At 44.1% G+C, this 20,601-nt stretch overlaps 1 protein-coding gene across 1 annotated transcript; it reads left to right on the top strand.

The window, feature by feature from the left end:
- The first annotated feature begins 4,858 nt into the window (after window positions 1–4,858).
- Window positions 4,859–16,851, top strand: TUBA4A (tubulin alpha 4a). Its single transcript, XM_032217805.1, has 4 exons — window positions 4,859–4,962; window positions 13,296–13,518; window positions 14,010–14,158; window positions 15,423–16,851. The coding sequence occupies exons 1-4, from the start codon at window positions 4,960–4,962 to the stop codon at window positions 16,392–16,394; spliced, it is 1,347 nt and encodes a 448-aa protein (XP_032073696.1). The 5' UTR covers window positions 4,859–4,959; the 3' UTR covers window positions 16,395–16,851.
- Window positions 16,852–20,601: the final 3,750 nt, after the last annotated feature.

Genomic DNA, 20,601 nt, shown 5'->3' with positions numbered 1-20,601 from the left:
GTGCAGGTCCAAGCAGTGCGGCTTTTTGCATTTGACTGATGGTGATTTTGTCAATTTTTAACTGTTTTGACAAAATCACCATCAGTCAAATGCAAAAATTTTCTTATATTATTATTATTATTATTATTATTATTATTATTATTATTATTGGATAGATTGAAGATGATGTAATAAATTGTTATAATATAAATGAACCCAATATTTAGTATATCTTATTTAAAATGAAGGAATAGTGATAGTCAAACAAATGAGGTATAACCAATTTTGTTGTATTTAAGTACAATGACAATAAAGATTATACGTATACTTATAATGATAATAATGTATACAAACATATTCGATTTGATATTATGTGATTTATACAAATTGCAAGTGATAACTATGGAAAGGATGCATAAAAACCTTGTAACCAATCGACACACTGTATGTAACGGAAGATGGTTTTATGTTTTATGTCTTGTCTGTCTAAAAAAATTTTTTTTAAAAAAAATACTGTACTTGCAAAGCACGTATACCGAAAGATGCCCACAAGCTCTATTTTGCCTCAAAGGATAATGAGTTTGATGACCACCAGACAATGTTACTCAGCTCTCTAAGTCAGGGATCCCCAAGCTGCAGTCTGTGAACCGGTACCAGCTGTGGCATGCCAGAAACTGGGCCATGCAAACAAGCAATCCGCCCATCCGCAGGATGCAGGCAGCACACAAAACCATGGCCCCTCCGGTCCGTGGAAAAACCTCTCTCCACGGAATCGGTCCCTGGTGCCCAAAAGGTTGGGGGGAGCACTGCTCTAAGAGACCCTATTGAAGGAGTTTCCCATGGCTATTTTTTAAACTCTATGTCTATCTTATATCTTTGAGATTCCTTGGTGGCCTCTCATGCTAGCCCAGTCTTACTCTGTTTGGCTTCTGCCCTGAGATAAGGTTGGTCAGGTGCTACTTTGCTTACTCTGACTAGAGTGAGTTTTCTAGTTTTAGGCTAAGATATTTTGAGTAATATTTTCCACATAGGAGCATCCATCTTTTGAAATCATCAGAGATCCCTTACATGCCCTACCACTCCCCAAATCCTACCTTTTGGAGTCTAGTTGAAGATTTTTCAATTAGTTGAGCCCTGTATATGGGTACTCCTTCCTAAGGCTGTTCTCCTGACCTCCTTCATCTGAAAGGACTTTCCAGAGCTTAACCAAAACATTTCTTTCTTAGCAAGGCTGTGAGACTATTAACTTCATGTAATGCTGTTGTGAAAATCAGCATGGCATGGTTAGGTCATAGTTTTAATAAAATAAAAGATTACATCAAAGCAGAACTGAAAGGCACAACTCAAAATACTAAGTAGCAAGATAAGGTTAATGTGTCTGGACTATTTTGATTTTTTTTAAAAGAAGTAGTAAAAAAAGAGGGAAGTAGTAATTGGTTATACAATTAGTGAACAGCAACTTTGGTGCAGTGTTTAATGCACCAGATTATAAACTGGAGATCATGAGTTCTAGTCCTGTGTGAGGTGTGAAACTAGTTGGATGACTTTGGGGCATTCATTTTCTCCCAACCCTAGGAAGCAGGAAGTAGCAAACTATTTCTGGAAATGCTGCCAAGAAAACTGCATAGACTTGCCCATGTAGTCACTAGGAGTCAACACTGAATCAAAGGCACAGAATTATCTGGGTCCATACAACACGATAAATCAGTGATGGCGAACCTATGGCACAGGTGGCATGTGGGGCCATTTTTCAGGGCACGTGAGGTGCTGCCCTGTCAGCTGGCCAGCGCGTATGGCCAACTGAGTTCACCTTTTAAAGCAACTTTTCGCCCTCCCCAGGCTCCAGAGACTTTATAGGAGCCTGGGGAGGGCGAAAAGAGCCTCCCTGCCCCCCGGAGGCCCTCCGGAGGCTTCATGAGTAAGGTGACCAGACGTCTCGATTTTGGCGGGACAGTCACGATTTCTAACAATTTGTCCGGTGTCCTGCTGCATTTTAAAAAAGTCCCGATTTTCTGGCTTCATGTTGAAAGCGCAGTGGATTTGCTTAAGAAATCCTAACCGGGGCAAGACAAAAGACACTCTGTCTAACCTCTCTCTCTGTCTCAGTACTTTCATTGAAGATATTAAAACGTTAAAGCAAGAAAATGGAAACCCCCCCCCGCCCCTTTTACTTACTTTTATAAAAAAAGATGACCCAGTACCATAGAGCTCCAGGAAATACTTTGGCTAGAGTAGTAGCGACTGTTCCTTCCTGGATTTCCTGGAGGGGAGGGGCACGGAGGTTGGAGGTTGGCTCGTGTGGGAAAAATGGTGGCAAGGTTTCTTTGAAAAATATTTCCCTGGGACTAATTTCACCATTTTAATTTGCTCAGTTCTTTGTATTAACATCTACATCATTCTGGATTGACTTGGAGTGCCTGCCAGCTGGTAAGTGAGCCGGGTTTTTTTCTTTTACTTTTTAAATTTATTTAAAAATAATATTTTATTTATTGTGCATACGATTTTTTAAAAATAGTTTTATTCTGTGTGGATTCTTTTTTAAAATTGTCTTAGACTATTTAAAAAAAGATTCTATCCAAAATACAAAATACCAGCTGCAGTTATTCACTTAAGAACTGTGGCAAGAAAGGTGGTATAATACGTTTAGTGACCAAAGTTACTATGGCATTGAAAAAAGTGACTGATGACCATTTTTCACACAGCGACCATTTTCACACTTAATGACCATTGCAGTATCCTCATGGTCACGTGATCAAAATTTTGATGTTTGGCAACAGTTACAATTTATATTTGTAAACTGTAGTTATGTTGAAATAAAAAAATATTATAATACTATTTTTGCGTTGTATGAAAATTTTTGTTGCTCTGTATAAAATTTTTAATCAACCCCCCGCCCCCTGGTCAAAGGTGTCCCTCTTTACCAATCTGAAAATCTGGTCATCTTATTCATGAGCTTCCCTGAAGCCTCTGGAGCGCAAAAAAACTGGCGCTACTGGAAAACTGGAAGTTCAGGAACGGACTTCCTGTTTGCTCAGAGGGTCATTTTGATTGCTCCGGAGGCTTCAGGGAAGCCTCCTGAAGGTCCCTGAAGCCTCCGGAGGGCTTCCGGGTCGTGGGGGAGGCTGTTTTCACCCTCCCCAGGCTCCTATGAAGCCTCTGAAGCCTGGGGAGGGCAAAAAAAGCATGCAAAAAATGGGAGGTTGCGCCTGTAATGTGCACATGCACACTTGGGGGGGTCACACATTGCATTATGGGTGCGGCACACCCACACACTACCCCTCCTGCGCTCCCCCCACTTATGGCACACGAGCCAAAAAAGGTTCGCCATCGCTGCAATAAATCATATACAGTACTATGATTTGTAACGCACAGTGTTTGAATTCATACAATAAGCTTAACCAGAAAATGAACTATATAATAGTTTAGAACAATGTGCAGATCCAGCCTCCACCAGGAGGAATGCTAAAACCAAGATAATCCAATGAAGCGAAGAAGGGGGAAATAATGTCCAAATAAAACATTTTACAAAATGCAGGTGGTGAATTCTTATCGAGTATTGGTAATTCAAAGATGATCAGACAATTTTTTTACAGCTTCGTATCTTATGTGGACCAAGTCAATTGTATAGACTTTTTTTCAATGAACTTTAGATTTAGCATTTTATGAACACAACCAAATAACTGGAAGCATGGCTGTAGTCCTCTGTTTAAGCTAGGAATAGGTTTCATTCAGCTGAATATAATTACTTTAAGTAGAACAGAGCAGAGATGCACTCGAAGCGTACCACTTTACAAGTACCCTGTGTTCTCGCAACTGCTTAGAGGTCAGATTTTGATGTGAAGCACCTTTCAACTGACAACTCTTGCAATAACTGCTTATTCTTGCCTTTTTGTTGCTGTCTAAAGCAATTATGTAGCTGTGAGTTGTTTTTCATTGTATCTGAAGTGGAGCCATTTGAGTTGTTCAGGAAGCTATAATCCGTTCATAGCTATATAAAACCATATATTTAAGGTACAACTACTCCTTACCTTATGGACAACCTTGCCAGATGTTGTCCGCAGGGCCTTATATATTTAAAGCTGATTTTGACAGCAATCCATTTCAAGCTGGCTGGTAATACTTTTGGGTGTGTGTGAAGGAATATGGACTCATGAGATTGTTACTGTTTATCAGTTATTGAATACAGTAATGAAACTTTCAAAACTCCTGATACAATTTACTTAGAAAGCAAAGAAATAGTTTATTTAGGGAAAAAGAAAAAATGGTTTACTAAGAAAGCTAAATGGAAATACATATTGTTAAAACATGTGTTCTATATCTTGTAGGACCCTGAAATTTTCCTTGCCTCTGAAACTTCAGTTGTTGAATGTTATTGAAGGCTTTTACTGAGACAGAACAATTTATTAATACCAAAAATAAAAAATGGACAGCATTAAAAAAATGGAGTACTGAATTGGAATATATTACCCAATAATTACATTAGGTTTTACAGGATGTAAAATATGCCTGTAATAAACCTTCTGCAGATTTCTGCTAATAGCTATTCTGATCTTCGTTAATCCTAGTGGTAAATCATCCGGTATAAAAGTAATGGCGGGGGGGGGGGGGCAGGGAAACAGTCCCCATACTTTGAATTGCTACCATAGAGAAGAAGAGAGAAGGCCGTTTCTTTAAAGTTGTGTGGCCTCCATCAAAAATTGAAGGGGGGGGGGGGTCATCTAGCACGGTGGCCTTCCAAGCTTGGCCTTCCCCGCTTCCAGTTGAGAACGAACGCCTCCCTTCCTAAGAGCCGCGTCGCCAGTTCACCACGAAGGCTCAGGAGGAGCGACCTTTTAGGCACGCCTCCTTCTGGCAGGGCTGCCCGCCCCTCCTTTATAAGGCCACTGCGGTAGAGCGAGTTACACTAGGCGCAGCTGCATCTCACCGAGGCTCCGTCGCACCGACTCAGCGTGAGATTTCAGCCCCGCCATACTTTACACCATGGTAAGTGATGGTGTATGGGGAGTGTAAGCGTCTCGGGTGCTACTACTGTAGCAAAGCCTCCCTGCGCTACCGAATGGGACACGCGTCCTAGGCCGCCCGCGCGGAAGCTGGCACGCTTCAGGGTTAGACTGTGGCCGTCCGGTATAACAGGCTGGGCTCGCTTTTGAGTTCTTCCGCTCTCCGGTCAAGGTGAAGGTTTTGGTTGTCCGTGGTGGTGGTGGGGGCTCTCCTCCAGTTCTCAGCCCACCTCACCTGGCCTATGCGGAGAGCAAAGAGAACGGGGATGACCGCGCGGCAAGAGAAAATGCAGGCGCGTGTTCTAGACACGCGGAGTGAGCGGGGGCGAAAGAGGCCCAGGCCTCTAACGCTAGTAGTTTTGCGCACTCACTCGATTCGCCGTTTCTCTTACTACCCCGCGCTGGTGCAAAGAGCAGGAACAGCTGGGTTTGAGGCGCAGGTTTGCTCATTGGCAAGGGAGGCTGGCAAAGGAACCGAGCGAAGGTGGGGGGGGAGAGAATATTCTCGTTCTGCAGAGTCGTGACTCGTGGGGCAGATGGTCCTCTATACTCGTCTCCCCCCCCCCCAATACTCGCCGATGGGGGAGTAAGAGGTTATTAATAGGCAGGTAGAAAGAAGGGAGCATCGGGCTGTGACGCTCCTCCGATCGGCTTCCAGCGAAATTCTGGAGCTGGAAATAGCTGGGCCCCTGGCCGGGCTTCTGGCCAAAGTAGGTAATTGCCTCTCCTGTTTCATTTCGTGAAGGAGGGGGGGATCTGTACTTTGAGAAAGGGTGTCCTATATTTAGTATTTCAGTCTCAGCGAGCGGGAAGCAGCCCCCCTTTCTGCCACTACGGCCGGGCGGGCGTGGGGACGAGTTGGTGGGTGGGTGGGTGGTTGCCTATGTTTTCCAAGGAGCAGACTCGTTCTCCCAGCTCCGGGATCCAGTTCCCTGGAGGCTGGGGCGTTTTTGCATAAGTGTTGCCGTTTTTTTTTAAACTGCGTCACTTGTGAATATGAGCGAATGGGGTGTGGAAAGCGGAAGCCAGGGCTTTTTTTTAAATAGCTTGTTCGTTTTGGCTAGCCAATTACGGCTCTCGATTCGAATCTCGGAAGGAAAAGTTACGAATATTCGCGCCATTTAAGCGTTCCTCCCGGCCGCCTTATCTGTATCGTTGGCGATGGGGCTTTTTCTACACAGCAAAATCGCTGAATTTGTTCTAAGGGGCCTGTAAGAGATCTGGTTCACACATTACACTGTCTTGGTTTGCTGTTTTGTAGTTTGCTGAATAAAGCACAGTTGATTGGATTTATAGCATGCTAAGTCATCCAACTTGTTTGCCATTACCAGTTGTCCTCGACTTACGACCACGATTGAGCCCCAATATTTATGTCAAGTGGGAAATTTGTTAAGTGAGTTTTGCTCCGTTTTACAACCTTGCCTGCCACAGTTGTTAAGTGAATCGCTGCAGTTGATAAGTTAGCAACCCAGTAGTTGAGTGAATCTGGCTTCCCATTTGACTTTGCTTGCCAGAAGGTTGTAAAAGGTGATCACACGACTTTGAAAAACAGCATCTGAATTTTGATCACATGACCATGGGGATGCTGCAAAGGAAGAAGAAAATGGTCATAAGTCACATTTTTCAGGGCCATTGTAACTTTGAATGGTCACTAAATGAACTGTAAGTCAACTACCTGTATTGTCTGCACTCACATAACATTCAAATCAGACCGTTAATACCTTAGAATGAGAGGTGTACTTTGTTAAAGAGTGGTGTTTTTTTAATTGGGAGGATTAAAAAGCAATAAGCCAATCGGGATGTTAGTGGGCACACTTTTATTCAGAGGTGCAAGTGTATGAAGTATTTCCAGAGATGCCATTCAGTAATTCTTTTATTTATGGGCTAGGCATGATAGGCCAGTATTTCCATATGAGGAACTGAGGGTAAGAATTTGCTCAAGGTCATGTAGCAAATTGTAGCAAAGATTAAACTTGACTTTAGAACTTGTATTCAGGGACTATTCCCTGACATCATTCTCTGAATTTTGATGATTCATAGTACTGGTGCAATTGGATTTGTCAGCATCGGTTATGGATGCTGTTGGGAATTGGGGGTTTGGGGTGGGAACCCAAATAAAACCATGGTTATAGAGTATGGCAAATTGATAGGTGAGTATAGTACTGAACAAATAATATGCAGCTAATAAAAACACTTCATTAATTATCAGTAAGAGCCTTGCAATGACACAAATTTTTACCAAATATGTCTTTCCTATGTGTTCCCTGGTAACATTCAATGACTCAGCAAGTTAAAAAAATAAGGTATTTGTTCTCTTTTTCTGTTTATTCTGCAAGGAATGAAGATAATTATATGCACTCCTATCATTTTTATAGAATTACTTGATATTGAGTTTAATAGGATTTTATCACCTTGTGTAAGAGTACCTAAGTCCTTTCCCCCTTTAAAATAAATGTCTTTCATTTAGTTAACAAGCCTGGAAGGGATTGGAAAATCTAAACATGATTTTATTTCCAAATTTAATTTAATGTTATGTACTATTTTACTCTGTCACAAAACTGTAATATTTTACTTCTGTGGAGTTGGGACTATAGCCAAGAATTAATTTCCGTATGGATTTATATTGCCTCTGGTTTTATCCCCTGTACTACACTACTTAATTTGAGCTCTTAATGTACAGTATAAATAGCTTGAGAATGCTATCTTGGGTAATTGTGCCTTGAATAAGTGAATGAGAGATGCTGTATGATGGGGGAAGGGGCTTATACAGGCAAAACTAGCATAGAGTTTTATGGGGCAATTATGTCACTCATTTGGGACAAGAATAGTTTATCATCTCAATCTGGCTCACCTCTCCCAGTTAGCAATGGCTTACTGGTTTGTCCTTATGGTTGTGTGTTTTTGGTTTTATGATTCTGTTTGTATGCATTCTAGAAGGGAGCTGTAAAAGAGTACAGCACAGCTGTGAAACACCTTTGACCAACGTGGCATTCTCTGTGTGTTAGGATTGAAACTCTTAGAATGTTTGACTGGTTAAGGAAACGTCTGTCTAGGTTTATGTTCCTTCTGGAATCGGCATCATCTATGAGTCAGGTTTGCTTGATTTTCCCCACTACCAGGGATCCAGTGAAGGGGGTTCTGAGTAGGATCTAATCTGATAGATGCTTAGGCCTCATTCTCCATATGAATAAATTACCACTATGAAGAAACACAATTAGTTCCATAATGTACATTTGCAGCTGGAATACAAATATGGTTTTACCATTTCAGAGAGAATGCCTACTTTTAAAACTATAAGTAAGATTCCATATATAGTATCCTATTCACATACAGTATTCAGATGCCACCTCTCCTTGGGTTTAAAGTTCTCTCACTTAAAAAAAAATTAAACCAGACCATTTCTATCCAAGCATTACTTACTCTGAACTCACTCCTTCTCCTTGGAAAGATGGATAATATGGCCATCTTGGAATTACATTTTTATTTAAAACAGTGTTATATGTGCTCAGGTTCATGCAGTACCTAATTTCGATGACCTCACAAAGGAGGTTAGCAACTCCATGGATAAAGTGGTTCAGCAGACTGTTTCAACAAATACCGTGTTTCCCCGAAAATATGACATGTCCTCATAATACAGGCATGCCACATTTTTCTGGTGGACAAAAATATAAGCCCCCTGGACAACCCCCCACCTCCAGCCAGGCAGAGCGCCGCTCACCAACCTAGCAGTATCCCAAAGATGCCAAGCCGCGGGAACCTGGGGGGGAGGCAAAGGTGATTGCATTGCTTGGCACCTTTGGCATACCGCTAGGTTGGTGAGCAGCGCTGTGCCCAGCTGAAGAGGAGGGTTGCCGGGCGGCTGCTCTCTTGCAAGCGGGCTCCCAAAGAGCCGGGCACAGCCTCATGGGCGAATGGCTATGTTGTGCTGTCGCAGCAGCACAACACAACAGCCATGAAGCGACCACATTCACGAGCAGCCACCAGGCAAACCCCATTTGCAGCCAGGCACAGCGCCATTCACTGACCTAGGGGTATCACCAAGCTGCATAAGCGCCCGTTCACCGGCTCTCGCAGCTTGGTGCCTTCCAAATGTCAGTGAATGGTGCTCTGCATGGCTGGAGAGGGGGATTGCGCAAGCAGCTGTTCTGCTCTCGCTCACCCACCTCCCAATGCATGGCCCAGCTCTCATGGAGCCAGAGCACCTCCGCCGCCGCCATCCCAGCCTGGCTTTTTCCGTGGCTGCCAACCCGAGTGTTTTGGCAGTGGCCACTCTGGGCTCACGCTTTATGGTTGTACACTGCAGGCAGCTGGCCCACAACCATAGAGCGTATGCCCAGAGCGGCCACTGCCGAAAGACTCGGGTTGGAAGCCATGGAAAAAGCCAGGCTGGGATGGTGGCAGTGGAGCTGCCCTGGCTCTGTAATGAGAGCTGGGCCATGCATCGTGAGGCTGGGAGGCGGGTGAGCAAGAGTGGAACAGCTGCTCGCGCACCCCCCCTCTCCAGCCTTGCAGAGCGCCATTCACTGGCACCACGGACAGCCATTCACTCCAAGCCGCAGGAGCCGGGCCGTGGCAAACAGGTACTCACGCGGCTTGGCGATACCGCTAGGTCAGTGAATGGCGCTGTGCCCAGCTGCAAAGGGGGTTTGCTGGATGACTGCTTGTGAGCGTGGTTGCTTCATGGCTGTTGTGTTGCGCTGCTGTGAGAGCGCAACACAGCCATTCGCCCCTGAGGCTGTGCCCGACTCTTTGGGAGCCCGTTCGCAAGAGAGCAGCCGCCCGGCAACCCCAAAACAATAAACCCTCCCCCCCTAATAAAGCCCAAGCCATATTTTGTAGGTAAAAGGAATATAAGACCCTGACATATTTTTAGGGAAACACGGTAGCTGCCCTGCCCTGATACTAAATATTTGATCCACTAAACATCAGCAGGCACACATTCACCAGCAAACATTTGAAATCTTTGAGCTATATCTACTGTATTTTTCGGAGTATAAGATGCACCCAGATTTTGAAGAGGCAATTTTTTTAAAAAAGTAGATACAGAGAGGGAGAGAGAGAAATACAGTACGTAGATAAGGAGATAAAGAGATAAAGAGAGTAGGTAGGTAGGTAGATAAAGGGATAGAGAGAGAAATACAGTAGGGAGGGAGGGAGAGAGAGTGTAGATAAGTAGAGGCTTAGAGAGAGAGAAATAGAGAGAGATAGAGAAATACAATATATGTAGGGAGAGAAAAAGAGAGTAGGTAGGTTGATAAGTAGAGGGATAGAGAGAGAAAAATAGAGAGAGATACAGTAGATAGGTAGGGAGAGAGAGAGAAAGAGTATATAGGTAGCAGTGACGTGCGGTGAGGTTTATACCTGGTGAGGCTCAGCTGGGCATCCTTTTGCGAAGCAGCTCAGCAGGGCAGGGGTCAGCCTCGGCGGGGGGGGGGAATTTGCATCACGGGAGCAGCCAAGCGCCCGGGTCTGCAGCAAAGGCGCTTGGCGGCTCCTGCGATGCAAAGTGCCCCGCAGTCCCCGATGCTGCCGCCCACCCGCTGCCCCGGCCTGCTTTTCCAGGCTCCGCTGCTGGAAGTCCCGGATCGCCTCTGGGGGGAGGCTGGGTGAGAAGTGGAGCGAAGCTTCTCCGCGGCCTCCCGGCGCTGCGCAGAGGCTCTCGCAGGAGTGCGTGCCAGCGGCCGGCGGCCCGGAGCAGCCCCGGCTGTGAGACAAGGCAGCGCTGCTTCTCTAGGCGGGGGGGCGGCGGGGCACTTTGCATCGCGGGAGCTGCCAAGCGCCCAGGTCTGCAGCAAAGAGCGAGCCTCCTCCTTCTCCCCCACTCCTCTCCTCTGACGCACGCCCTCCGAAATAACCCGCCCAAAGTAAGCGTGCTCAAGAAGACATGATTCGCTGCTCCCAGATCAGGAGGCGGGAGAATTAGTGCCTCTTTTGCATCTGAACTTCTTTGCCTTTTAACTCTTTCTTAACTTTTAGAAGGCAAAAAATTCCTTATGGAAAAGAGGCCCCGAGTTCTCTCGCCTCCTGCTTTGGTTAACACTAAGCAGACACCAAGCCACTGTGACCTGGAATCTGGTAGCAACTATCTTGGCTTTAATTATTTAAAAAAATATTTAAATTTCTTTTTTTTTCCTGAGGAGACTGGTGAGGCTCCACCTCCCTTGCCTCTAGTGACTGCACGTCCCTGATAGGTAGGTATATAGGTAGATAGAGGGGGGAGATAGAGAGAAATACAGTAAGTAGGTTGGTAGGTAGGTAGATGTTTCCAGGTGTATTTATCCATGTGCTGGAGAAGGAAATAGCTGACAACCTGTAGCACCTAAAACTTTGTTTCTGCTGGGACAGCACTTGATCAATATAATTCTCATCAACCACTCTAACTAAACAGATTTCTGAAAGGGAGGGGGGGTTGTACTCTGCAAACCTCCCCAAAACGGCCTGTTTTTCATGAAAAAGGGCCCATTTTTTTCCAAAAAAAGAGGCATGATTAGCCTTGGGGGTGGGGGTGGGGCCCCCACAAATGAGCAAGAAAACCAGCCTGTTTTTCGCGAACACGGGCCATTTATTTTTGTCAAAAGGTTGCATGCATAGTCTTATGACCCGTTTTTTGCTCATTTCTGCCCTCCCCAGCCTTCAGGGGCTGTCTGAAAGCCTCCATAAGGCTATGCATGGCCATTTTGGTGAAGGGGCAGGGCTTCAGGAGGAAAAAATGCTGTATTTGGTGTATAATACACACTCAGATTTTCAGCATCTTTTAGAGGAAAAAAGGTGCGTCTTATACTCCAAAAATACGGTATTTGGCTTTAACCATCTTGATCACTTTGTTCCACAGTATAGTGGACTTGAGGGTGTTGTTGCAGGGCTGCAGATAATTCAGGGAAGCTTGGCTTTTAGACCTAAATGTCTTTAGGGAGATGATGAATAACAGGGTCCTTTTTCCTTCTTCGTATTTCTTTCTTGATTGAGCTCCAATGAGCTTTGCTATCTTTGCAGTTGTGACTTCTTTCTGAACTTCTGAACTGAAATCTGCTACAGTGAACATCACCACTGTCTTGATACTTTATTGGGTAGGAAATGTCTAAACTTAAATTTGGATTTCAGAGAAAAGAATCCAGATCTTGCTGAGCTACAACTCTCAGCAGTTCATGGCAAATGATAAGTCCTGCAACATCTGGAGGACCATAAGTTCCCACCCATGCCTTAGGGAGAGGGAAGATGTTGTGCCCTAACATGTTTTCTTACTTTGGGTGCTGCCAGAGTGTATCTGTGAGAGAGGGGCATTTAATTTAAACTTATTTGTGTGCTATGTATAATGTGGGAAATGAACATGCTAGCATTTTATAGGCTATTGATATGTAGGTATGAAAAGGAAATTCTATTTGCACATGTGAAGTGGAAGGCGTGGAAGTGCACAGGCTGGCAGTTTGTACAAAGTTTCTTGCGGCTTTGTTATGCAATAGATTTCTTAACTCTGCTTCCTGTTTTGCTGACTTCAGGAATTGCCGCCATTTCATTTTGAAATGGTCACCTAAACTTCTTGATGTAATGAATAGCTCAAGCTCATTTATTCCCTTCCAAAACAGTTACTTTGGTATTACACTTAACACCTAAGTAAGTACTATCCCTGTTACTATAACTTGTAATTGCAGAAGTACATAGGCAGCTAAGCTGCATTGGTTCCACCACAAAACCGCGTCCGACTAAACTGCGTCGCTGACTTCATCAACAGGGCGACAACAGCGCAGAGACAGAAGCACGCTGTAAACCTAAACCTAAAATTAACCCCTAAACCTAACCCACCTAACCCTTAACCTAAACCTAATCCTAACCCTAAAGCTAACCCTTACCTTAAGTTGAATCGGCTTGCTTTCAAAGTGCTATTTAAAACGCCCTTCTTTCTCCGTGCTGGCTGTTGTCGCCCGTTGATGATGTCAGCGACGCGGTTTAATCGGGCGCGGTTTAGTCGAGCGCGGTTTTGACGGGTCACGAGCTGCATTTGTTATCTCTTATGCTGCATTGTTATTGCTCTTTTCTTCAGCAGATATAGAAACAATTCCATTCCAAATACAGGTTTGATATGGATGTAGTGTTCATTAAAATTCCAAATGAAATATTCCTGATATCCCATTCTCAAAAATGAAAAGAAAATCATCTCTAATTTGTAAGAATACCCCGTTGAGCCAATGGCCTCGTAAACCCCTTCCACCAGTAATGGTACACAAGATGATATATCTTAGCTCTATCAAACTCACAGCTTGATGCCTTGGTTGTGATACCACTCTGAAAAATCTCTCTTCTTTTTTCTTCTTTTTGTAGCGTGAGTGTATCTCTGTCCATGTTGGCCAAGCAGGCGTGCAGATGGGCAATACTTGCTGGGAACTGTATTGCCTGGAACATGGAATTCAGCCAGATGGACAGATGCCAAGTGATAAGACCATTGGTGGTGGAGACGACTCATTTACTACTTTCTTCTGTGAAACTGGTGCTGGGAAGCATGTCCCCCGGGCTGTCTTTGTGGACTTGGAACCCACTGTGATTGGTGAGTAAATCTATGGAAATTTTTGACTCTTAAGCCTCCTGGAGGATAAGAGCAGTAACTCTTCTCAAATAGGCTCAGATTCATTCAGTTCTTCCTTGGACAGAGCAGAATATGTGGTTTTAGTCTGAATTTCTTATAGGTACGTTCTTCTCCAGTTCACTCTTACATGTATGGTATCTACCGTGCCCAAAATTACCATTCAGTGTGGCTCCTATGGGAGAAGAAACTTGACTTACCAACTCCTTGTTCAGTTCCCACAGAGACATTCAGTTGAAAGAACTCAGTAAAGTAGCCTCTTGATAAAGTGATTCTGTCCTAGAATGAGAAGCCTGTAAGTCCTCTGGGTCTTAAGCTTCTGCAAGATTTTTGCTGCACTCAATAACCCTTCCTTACATGTCTTGTTGAATTCTTCAGTTTGATAGTTGTTTTGCTTGAAAATATACATTACACTGTAATAAACTTTATATTACCATCCTCTTAACCTTTTCCAGATGAGATTCGTACTGGCACTTATCGTCAGCTCTTCCATCCAGAGCAACTAATCACCGGAAAGGAAGATGCTGCCAACAACTATGCCCGTGGACATTACACCATTGGCAAGGAGATCATTGACTTGGTGTTGGATAGGATTCGCAAACTGGTAATAACTGCAATGCATGACGGGGGGATTTAGACTTTTTGGAGGAATGGAAGGAACTCTGCCTAAAACTGGTGGAGATGTTGGGATAGCGGAGCTTCGTGGTCCAGGATGGCTGTTGGTTATTTATGCACTTTCTGGATAATTCTAGGCATTATTTTGCCATGTTACACTTCTTTGGAGGGTGGGTAGTTGTATTTCATTTCATTATTCCATTTATTCATGTTGTTGGGCTTTAGAAGTTGAGGATGCTGAGTGCAATGCAAATGAATGGGAAATACAGAACTCTTCCTTTATGCTTCACCCTTGTCTTTTTACGTCATTCTGACTAGAAAGAATAATCTGTCCCCCTGATTCTAATCACTGTTACTGTATGTGATGTTCCCCAATTCTAATTTTGTCTCAGCCACTCATTATTCCTTTAGGGCAGTATTCCTCAATCTCAGCAACTTTTAAAATATGTGAACTCCAACTCCCAGAATTCCCCACACGGCTTAAAGTTGCCAAGGTTGAGAAACACTGCTTTGGGGCCTATACCTTTCATGTCCCTGCATTGCTCTACCCATCTCCGCCTATTCATAAGTGCTCCTTCCCCTGTAAAGGTAATAACGTTGCTCTGGATTTATATACTAATTCCTAAGAAAGCACTCTCAGTTCAAAATGTTGTTGTCTTTGCTCTTCCAAACTTTTATCACTTCTTTTTAGTTCCTCTTTATCTGCTCATTGCTTGCTCGCTCTTTTTTTCCCTTGCTTCTAACTGTGGTCAGAAGCTTCTTTGAATCTCTGGGGAGGAAGGATATGTGGGGGGAGGGGTTTGCAGCTGATTGGCAAGCAGTCCCTCTTCCTTCCTGGAACCAAGCGCAAGTTCTCAGGACACTTGAACTATACTTGACATTCCAGTGAATTTCTTCATTGCACTCTAGCCAACCCTGTTACCTTGTGTAATTGGTTGCCATAATAGTAATACCAGGTGCTGCCTTCTAACCTTGAAAAATTACTTGCTGTTAATTAATTATGAAACAGAAAAGATGCCATGCCTGGCTTGGTTGTATAAGGAGATTTTGTGTGTGTAGTTAATGATTTGGGGCTAATATCCTGAGGCACAAGAAAATGACCTCCAAGTAACCAATTTGTTGAGACAGAAATCTGTAGAAAGTAAATAAAATAGTGGAATGGGTTTTCTTGTTCAGATTTGCCAGGTAAGAATAATACTTTGCATTGTAACCTAAGACATACAAACTGATGGGTGATAATTTCTTTTTCACAGGCTGACCAATGTACAGGACTCCAAGGATTTTTGGTCTTTCACAGCTTTGGAGGAGGAACTGGCTCAGGATTTACTTCCTTGCTGATGGAACGTCTCTCTGTTGATTATGGCAAGAAATCCAAATTAGAATTTGCTATTTACCCAGCTCCACAGGTCTCCACAGCTGTGGTGGAGCCCTACAACTCAATCCTCACCACACATACCACCCTTGAGCACTCAGATTGTGCTTTCATGGTGGACAACGAAGCCATCTATGATATTTGCCGAAGGAATCTGGACATTGAGCGGCCAACTTACACAAACCTCAACCGCCTTATCAGCCAGATTGTGTCCTCCATCACTGCCTCACTGCGCTTTGATGGGGCTCTGAATGTAGACCTGACAGAGTTCCAGACCAATCTAGTGCCCTACCCTCGTATCCATTTCCCTCTGGCTACCTATGCTCCGGTCATCTCTGCAGAGAAGGCCTATCACGAGCAGCTTTCTGTGGCTGAGATCACAAATTCTTGCTTTGAGCCTGCTAACCAGATGGTGAAGTGTGACCCCCGCCATGGCAAATACATGGCCTGCTGCCTTTTGTATCGAGGGGATGTGGTGCCTAAGGATGTCAATGCTGCCATTGCTGCCATTAAGACCAAGCGCAGCATCCAGTTTGTAGACTGGTGTCCTACAGGCTTTAAAGTGGGCATCAATTACCAGCCTCCCACTGCAGTTCCTGGGGGAGACCTAGCCAAAGTTCAGCGGGCAGTGTGCATGCTGAGCAACACCACAGCCATTGCTGAGGCCTGGGCCCGCCTGGATCACAAGTTTGATCTAATGTATGCCAAGCGGGCCTTCGTGCACTGGTATGTTGGGGAAGGGATGGAAGAAGGGGAGTTCTCTGAGGCTCGTGAAGATATGGCCGCTCTAGAGAAGGATTATGAAGAGGTGGGCCTTGATTCATATGAAGAGGAAGAGGAGGGAGAAGAATAGCTATAAATGCTCTACTTTGTCTGGACCGTCTTCTTCATTAAAGCAAGCTTGACTTGTATCTAAACTACAGTGATGTGTTTGTCCCAGACAGAATTCACATGGAGCATTTCTATCTAATGCAATTTTTGCTCAGAGCTTGTCTAGTAGTTCTGGCTGCCTTACTTGACAAAGGAAATATATGTAATTGTAAACTGAACAGCATAGCCTAAAAAACACACCATCTCTACTGATAATTTTGGCAAAGTAATAAAATTTTCGGTTACAATATAGACTTTGCACATTACCTTGAAACAATTATGTCTGCACCCATTCGATATCACTTCCCACAAAAGCAAATTCATCTTTTGATACAAAACTTTAAATCAAAGAATGAGGACATTTTGATTTAAAATAAGAATTGAATTAGTTGAAGAAACTGAGCTTATTTCTGAACAATAAATTATTCACCTATTTTCCAGCTGTGGAAATTCTATACTTCTTTATATATTTTGGGAATAAAAGTTGCCTTTTAAAATACTATGTTTTATGAACTGCAGGTGTCAGAATAGGATGCCAGGCTACAATGTTGCAAAAACCAACAAACTACCAAGTAACATTTTAAATCCAAGCCATTCCATTAAAAGCACTGTGATTGGCCCAAACCTATCATAGACATTAAGTCTGAGCATGTATCTGATTTTTGTTTATTGAAACCCATGAAAGAAAAAAGTTCAGAAAATCTTAATGGGACTGTGCTCAAGCTGAGATCTTGTTAGCTTTAACAGTGCAATAGTAACTGCATTCAATAGTTATGCTGAGCCAGGTTCACAATCACTTGTATAGCAAATGTTCAGAAAATACTTAACTCTGCTAGTGTATCTCATAAACAAAGGCGCAATTCTCTATTTGCTGCCCCCTTCGGGGAAGAGGAGCCAAGGGTGGGCCCAAAGTTGAGACCTGGGCCTTGTCTTCAGCCCTAGCATCACTGCTACCACTAAAAAAAGGCCACCTCATTCCCTTGAGGTGCAGTTGGCCCATGGCCAGTGCTCCACAGGATCTGCACCACTATAGGCGGAGCTCCGTTTCTGTAGATGGGTATCTGTGGTCTACCCAAGGCTCCTTCAGGTTGCACAAGGGTTTTGTTCTTAAAGCAATTTTGGAGAATCCTCTTCGACACCCTCTGCAGCTACCAAATTCTGTCCCAGTTCTGTGATTTTCAGGGGTTTCAGAGGCCGTGCATGGTCCTCTTGTGACTTCCAGAAGATCATGCAAGAGCACATCGCATACGTGTGCAGCTTCTGAATATTGCAAGAAAGCATGCACCTGTTCTTGCGAGGTTTTTGGTGGAGCTGGAAGCAGCATCTGAGTGCATCCCATTCTCATACAGCCTCCACAGTATCTGAAAATTGTGCAAGAACAGGACATGGTTTTTGGGGGGTGGGTAAATATTGGCATGTCATCAAAATCAGCATGTCAAGTTCAGCCGTGGTAGCTTTGCCATCCCCAAGTCATATTATTTTGCATATTCCTGGCTGCTACATTTGGCCCTTAATCAAAAATATCTCTTGATCAGTTTCCATTTTACAGCTACTGTACATATGGTACAATTAGCCTTCGTGCTGCATCCTCTAAAAAAGTTAAAATCTTATTGCCTTCCTGCATTTTCCTTGGATATGTTATCCCCCTTTGAGTAAATTCAAATGTCTTAATGAAGAGACTTACAAAGACTAAAATTCTAATATTCCTGCTAGCACATTGACTGTTCTGATGTTGGGGGCCACTGCTTCAGAAGAAAGCTACTCTAGGTTGGGCAGGGATATGTATGTTTCACAACTGATAGGGAAAACTGAAAAGGAGTTACAGTAATCATAGTATACTGACACCCCACCCCCTACCATGCCTGGTTCAGCAAAAATCTATATTGTATATGCCATCTTTTTATACAGACTGTATACTAGTAGTCTCTTCCCTCCATTTCTGTTCTAACTGGGTTATATCACAGAAATGAAAGCTAGAAGCACCATCACCTTTAAAAAGTGATCGGTGTTGTAAGGACATACGTTTTATTCCTGAAACTGGTATTAATGTCACCGATTTATTTTCTTTAAATAGAGTCAGACTTACCTTGCTATGCCACAAAGCTTTAAAAAGCAACTAATCCATGTTGCATATGTGCTACATGAGTGTATGAAAAAGAAAACCTTTTCTTTTGAGCTACATTCCAATGAAATAACATTCAGAATGGTGTGAATATCCTGTACCAGTTTCAAAAAACTGCACTCTTGTCACAGGGATATAATGAGAACTTAATACAAGTTCTTTGCTCTGTCATTTTTCACTCTATAGCTAGAAAAAAACTGCTATTCTTTGCTGGTAACTATCGGTGATGTGATATACAAAAATTGTTTTTGGAAAAAGGAAGTCATGTTTTAATTCTGGATTCCTTTCAGTCTGGTTTCAGGCCTGGGTACAGCACTGAAACCGCTTTGGTTGCACTGATCGATGATCTCTGGCGGGCCAGGGATAGAGGGCATTCCTCTATCCTGGTGCTTCTTGACCTCTCAGCGGCTTTCGATACCATCGACCATGGTCTGGAGGAGGTGGGAGTGAGAGGCACCGTTCTACAGTGGTTCTCCTCTTACCTCTCCGGTAGGTCGCAGTCGGTGTTGGTCGGGGGACAGAGGTTGACCTCCAGGCCCCTCAAATGTGGGGTGGCGCAGGGTTCGGTCCTGTCCCCCCTCCTATTTAACATCTACATGAAACCGCTGGATGAGATCATACGACGGCACGGGATAAAGTACCATCGATATGCAGATAATACTCAATTGTATCTATCTGCCCCGTGCCAGCTCAGTGTAGCGGTGGACGTGATGTGCTGATGCCTGGAAGCTGTCAGGATGTGGATGGGGATGAACAAATTGGTACTCAATCCCGACAAGACCGAGTGGCTTTGGATGTTGCCCCCACAGGACAGTTCAGACAGTCCGTCCTTGATCCTGGGGGGTGAAAATTTACACCCCTCAGGGCTCGCAATTTGAGGGTCCTCCTGGATTCGCAGCTGACACTTGAACACCATCTGTCGGCTGTGACCAGGGGGGCCTTTGCCCAGGTTCACCTGGTACACCAATTGCGGTCCTACTTGGACAGGGGAGCACTTCAGACGGTCACTCAGGCCCTTGTCACCGCAAGACTCGATTATTGCAATGCGCTCTACATGGGGCTACCCTTGAAAAGTGTTCAGAGACTACAGCTAGTCCAGAATGCAGCCGCGCGAGCGATATTGGGTGTACCGAGATACACCCATATTACACCGTGAGCTGCACTGGCTGCCAATTGGTCTCTGGACGCAATTCAAGGTGTTGGTTATTACCTTTAAAGCCCTACATGGCTTAGGACTAGCCTTTCTGCGAGACCGCCTACTGCCATACACCTCCCAACGGCCGATAAGATCCCACAGGGTGGGTCTCCTTCGGATACTGTCAGCCGGACAGTGTCGGCTGGCGGGCCCCCGGAGGAGAGCCTTCTTTGTGGCTGCTCCAACCCTGTGGAATTAGTTACCCCCAGAGGTCCGGACCTTACCCACTCTCATGGCCTTCAGGAAAGCCGTTAAAACCTGGCTGTTCCGGCAGGCCTGGGGCTGTTGACCTTAGTGTTAAGGTCCAGCCCCGATTAGAACGTATGTGTGTTGTGAATTTTAAACTATTTTTACTTATTTTGCTTTTCTTTTTTCTTTCGTTGTAAGCTGCCCAGAGTCCTCCAGGATTGGGCGGCCTATAAATTTAATAAATGAAATGAAATGAAATAAATGAAATTCTCATAGAAGACAATAAAAACTCTATGCTGCCTTTTTTTCAGCCTGCTTACACAAAGAGTCCAGAAGTGCTACAAGTGTAATATTCACTTCAATAACCGAGTTTGAAACTTCTGTCTTCATAATGTACACAGTGCACACTTTTGCCTATGACCAACAGCCAGGAGTACATAATAAACTAAAATGAACGGTCTTGGCATTTAGCATGCAGCCTGAGAGCTCAAGCCTCAGTGAGGGCATGTAATGTGCTCAACTAAAAGAAAAAAGCCATACAGTGCAGCATCTGCATAACAATGAACCAATTTCTGAAGTGTTATTGGCAACATTTGGGTAATAGAGTGCACACAGCACATATTCAAGTATGTTCAAAGCCGCCCTATCTGCAGAAGAATACAACACAATGGTAAACAACCCAAT

This window comes from Thamnophis elegans, chromosome 1 (assembly GCF_009769535.1).
Source record: "Thamnophis elegans isolate rThaEle1 chromosome 1, rThaEle1.pri, whole genome shotgun sequence".
NCBI classification, from domain to species: Eukaryota; Metazoa; Chordata; class Lepidosauria; order Squamata; family Colubridae; genus Thamnophis; species Thamnophis elegans.
This window is presented reverse-complemented; position numbering and strand designations above follow the sequence as displayed.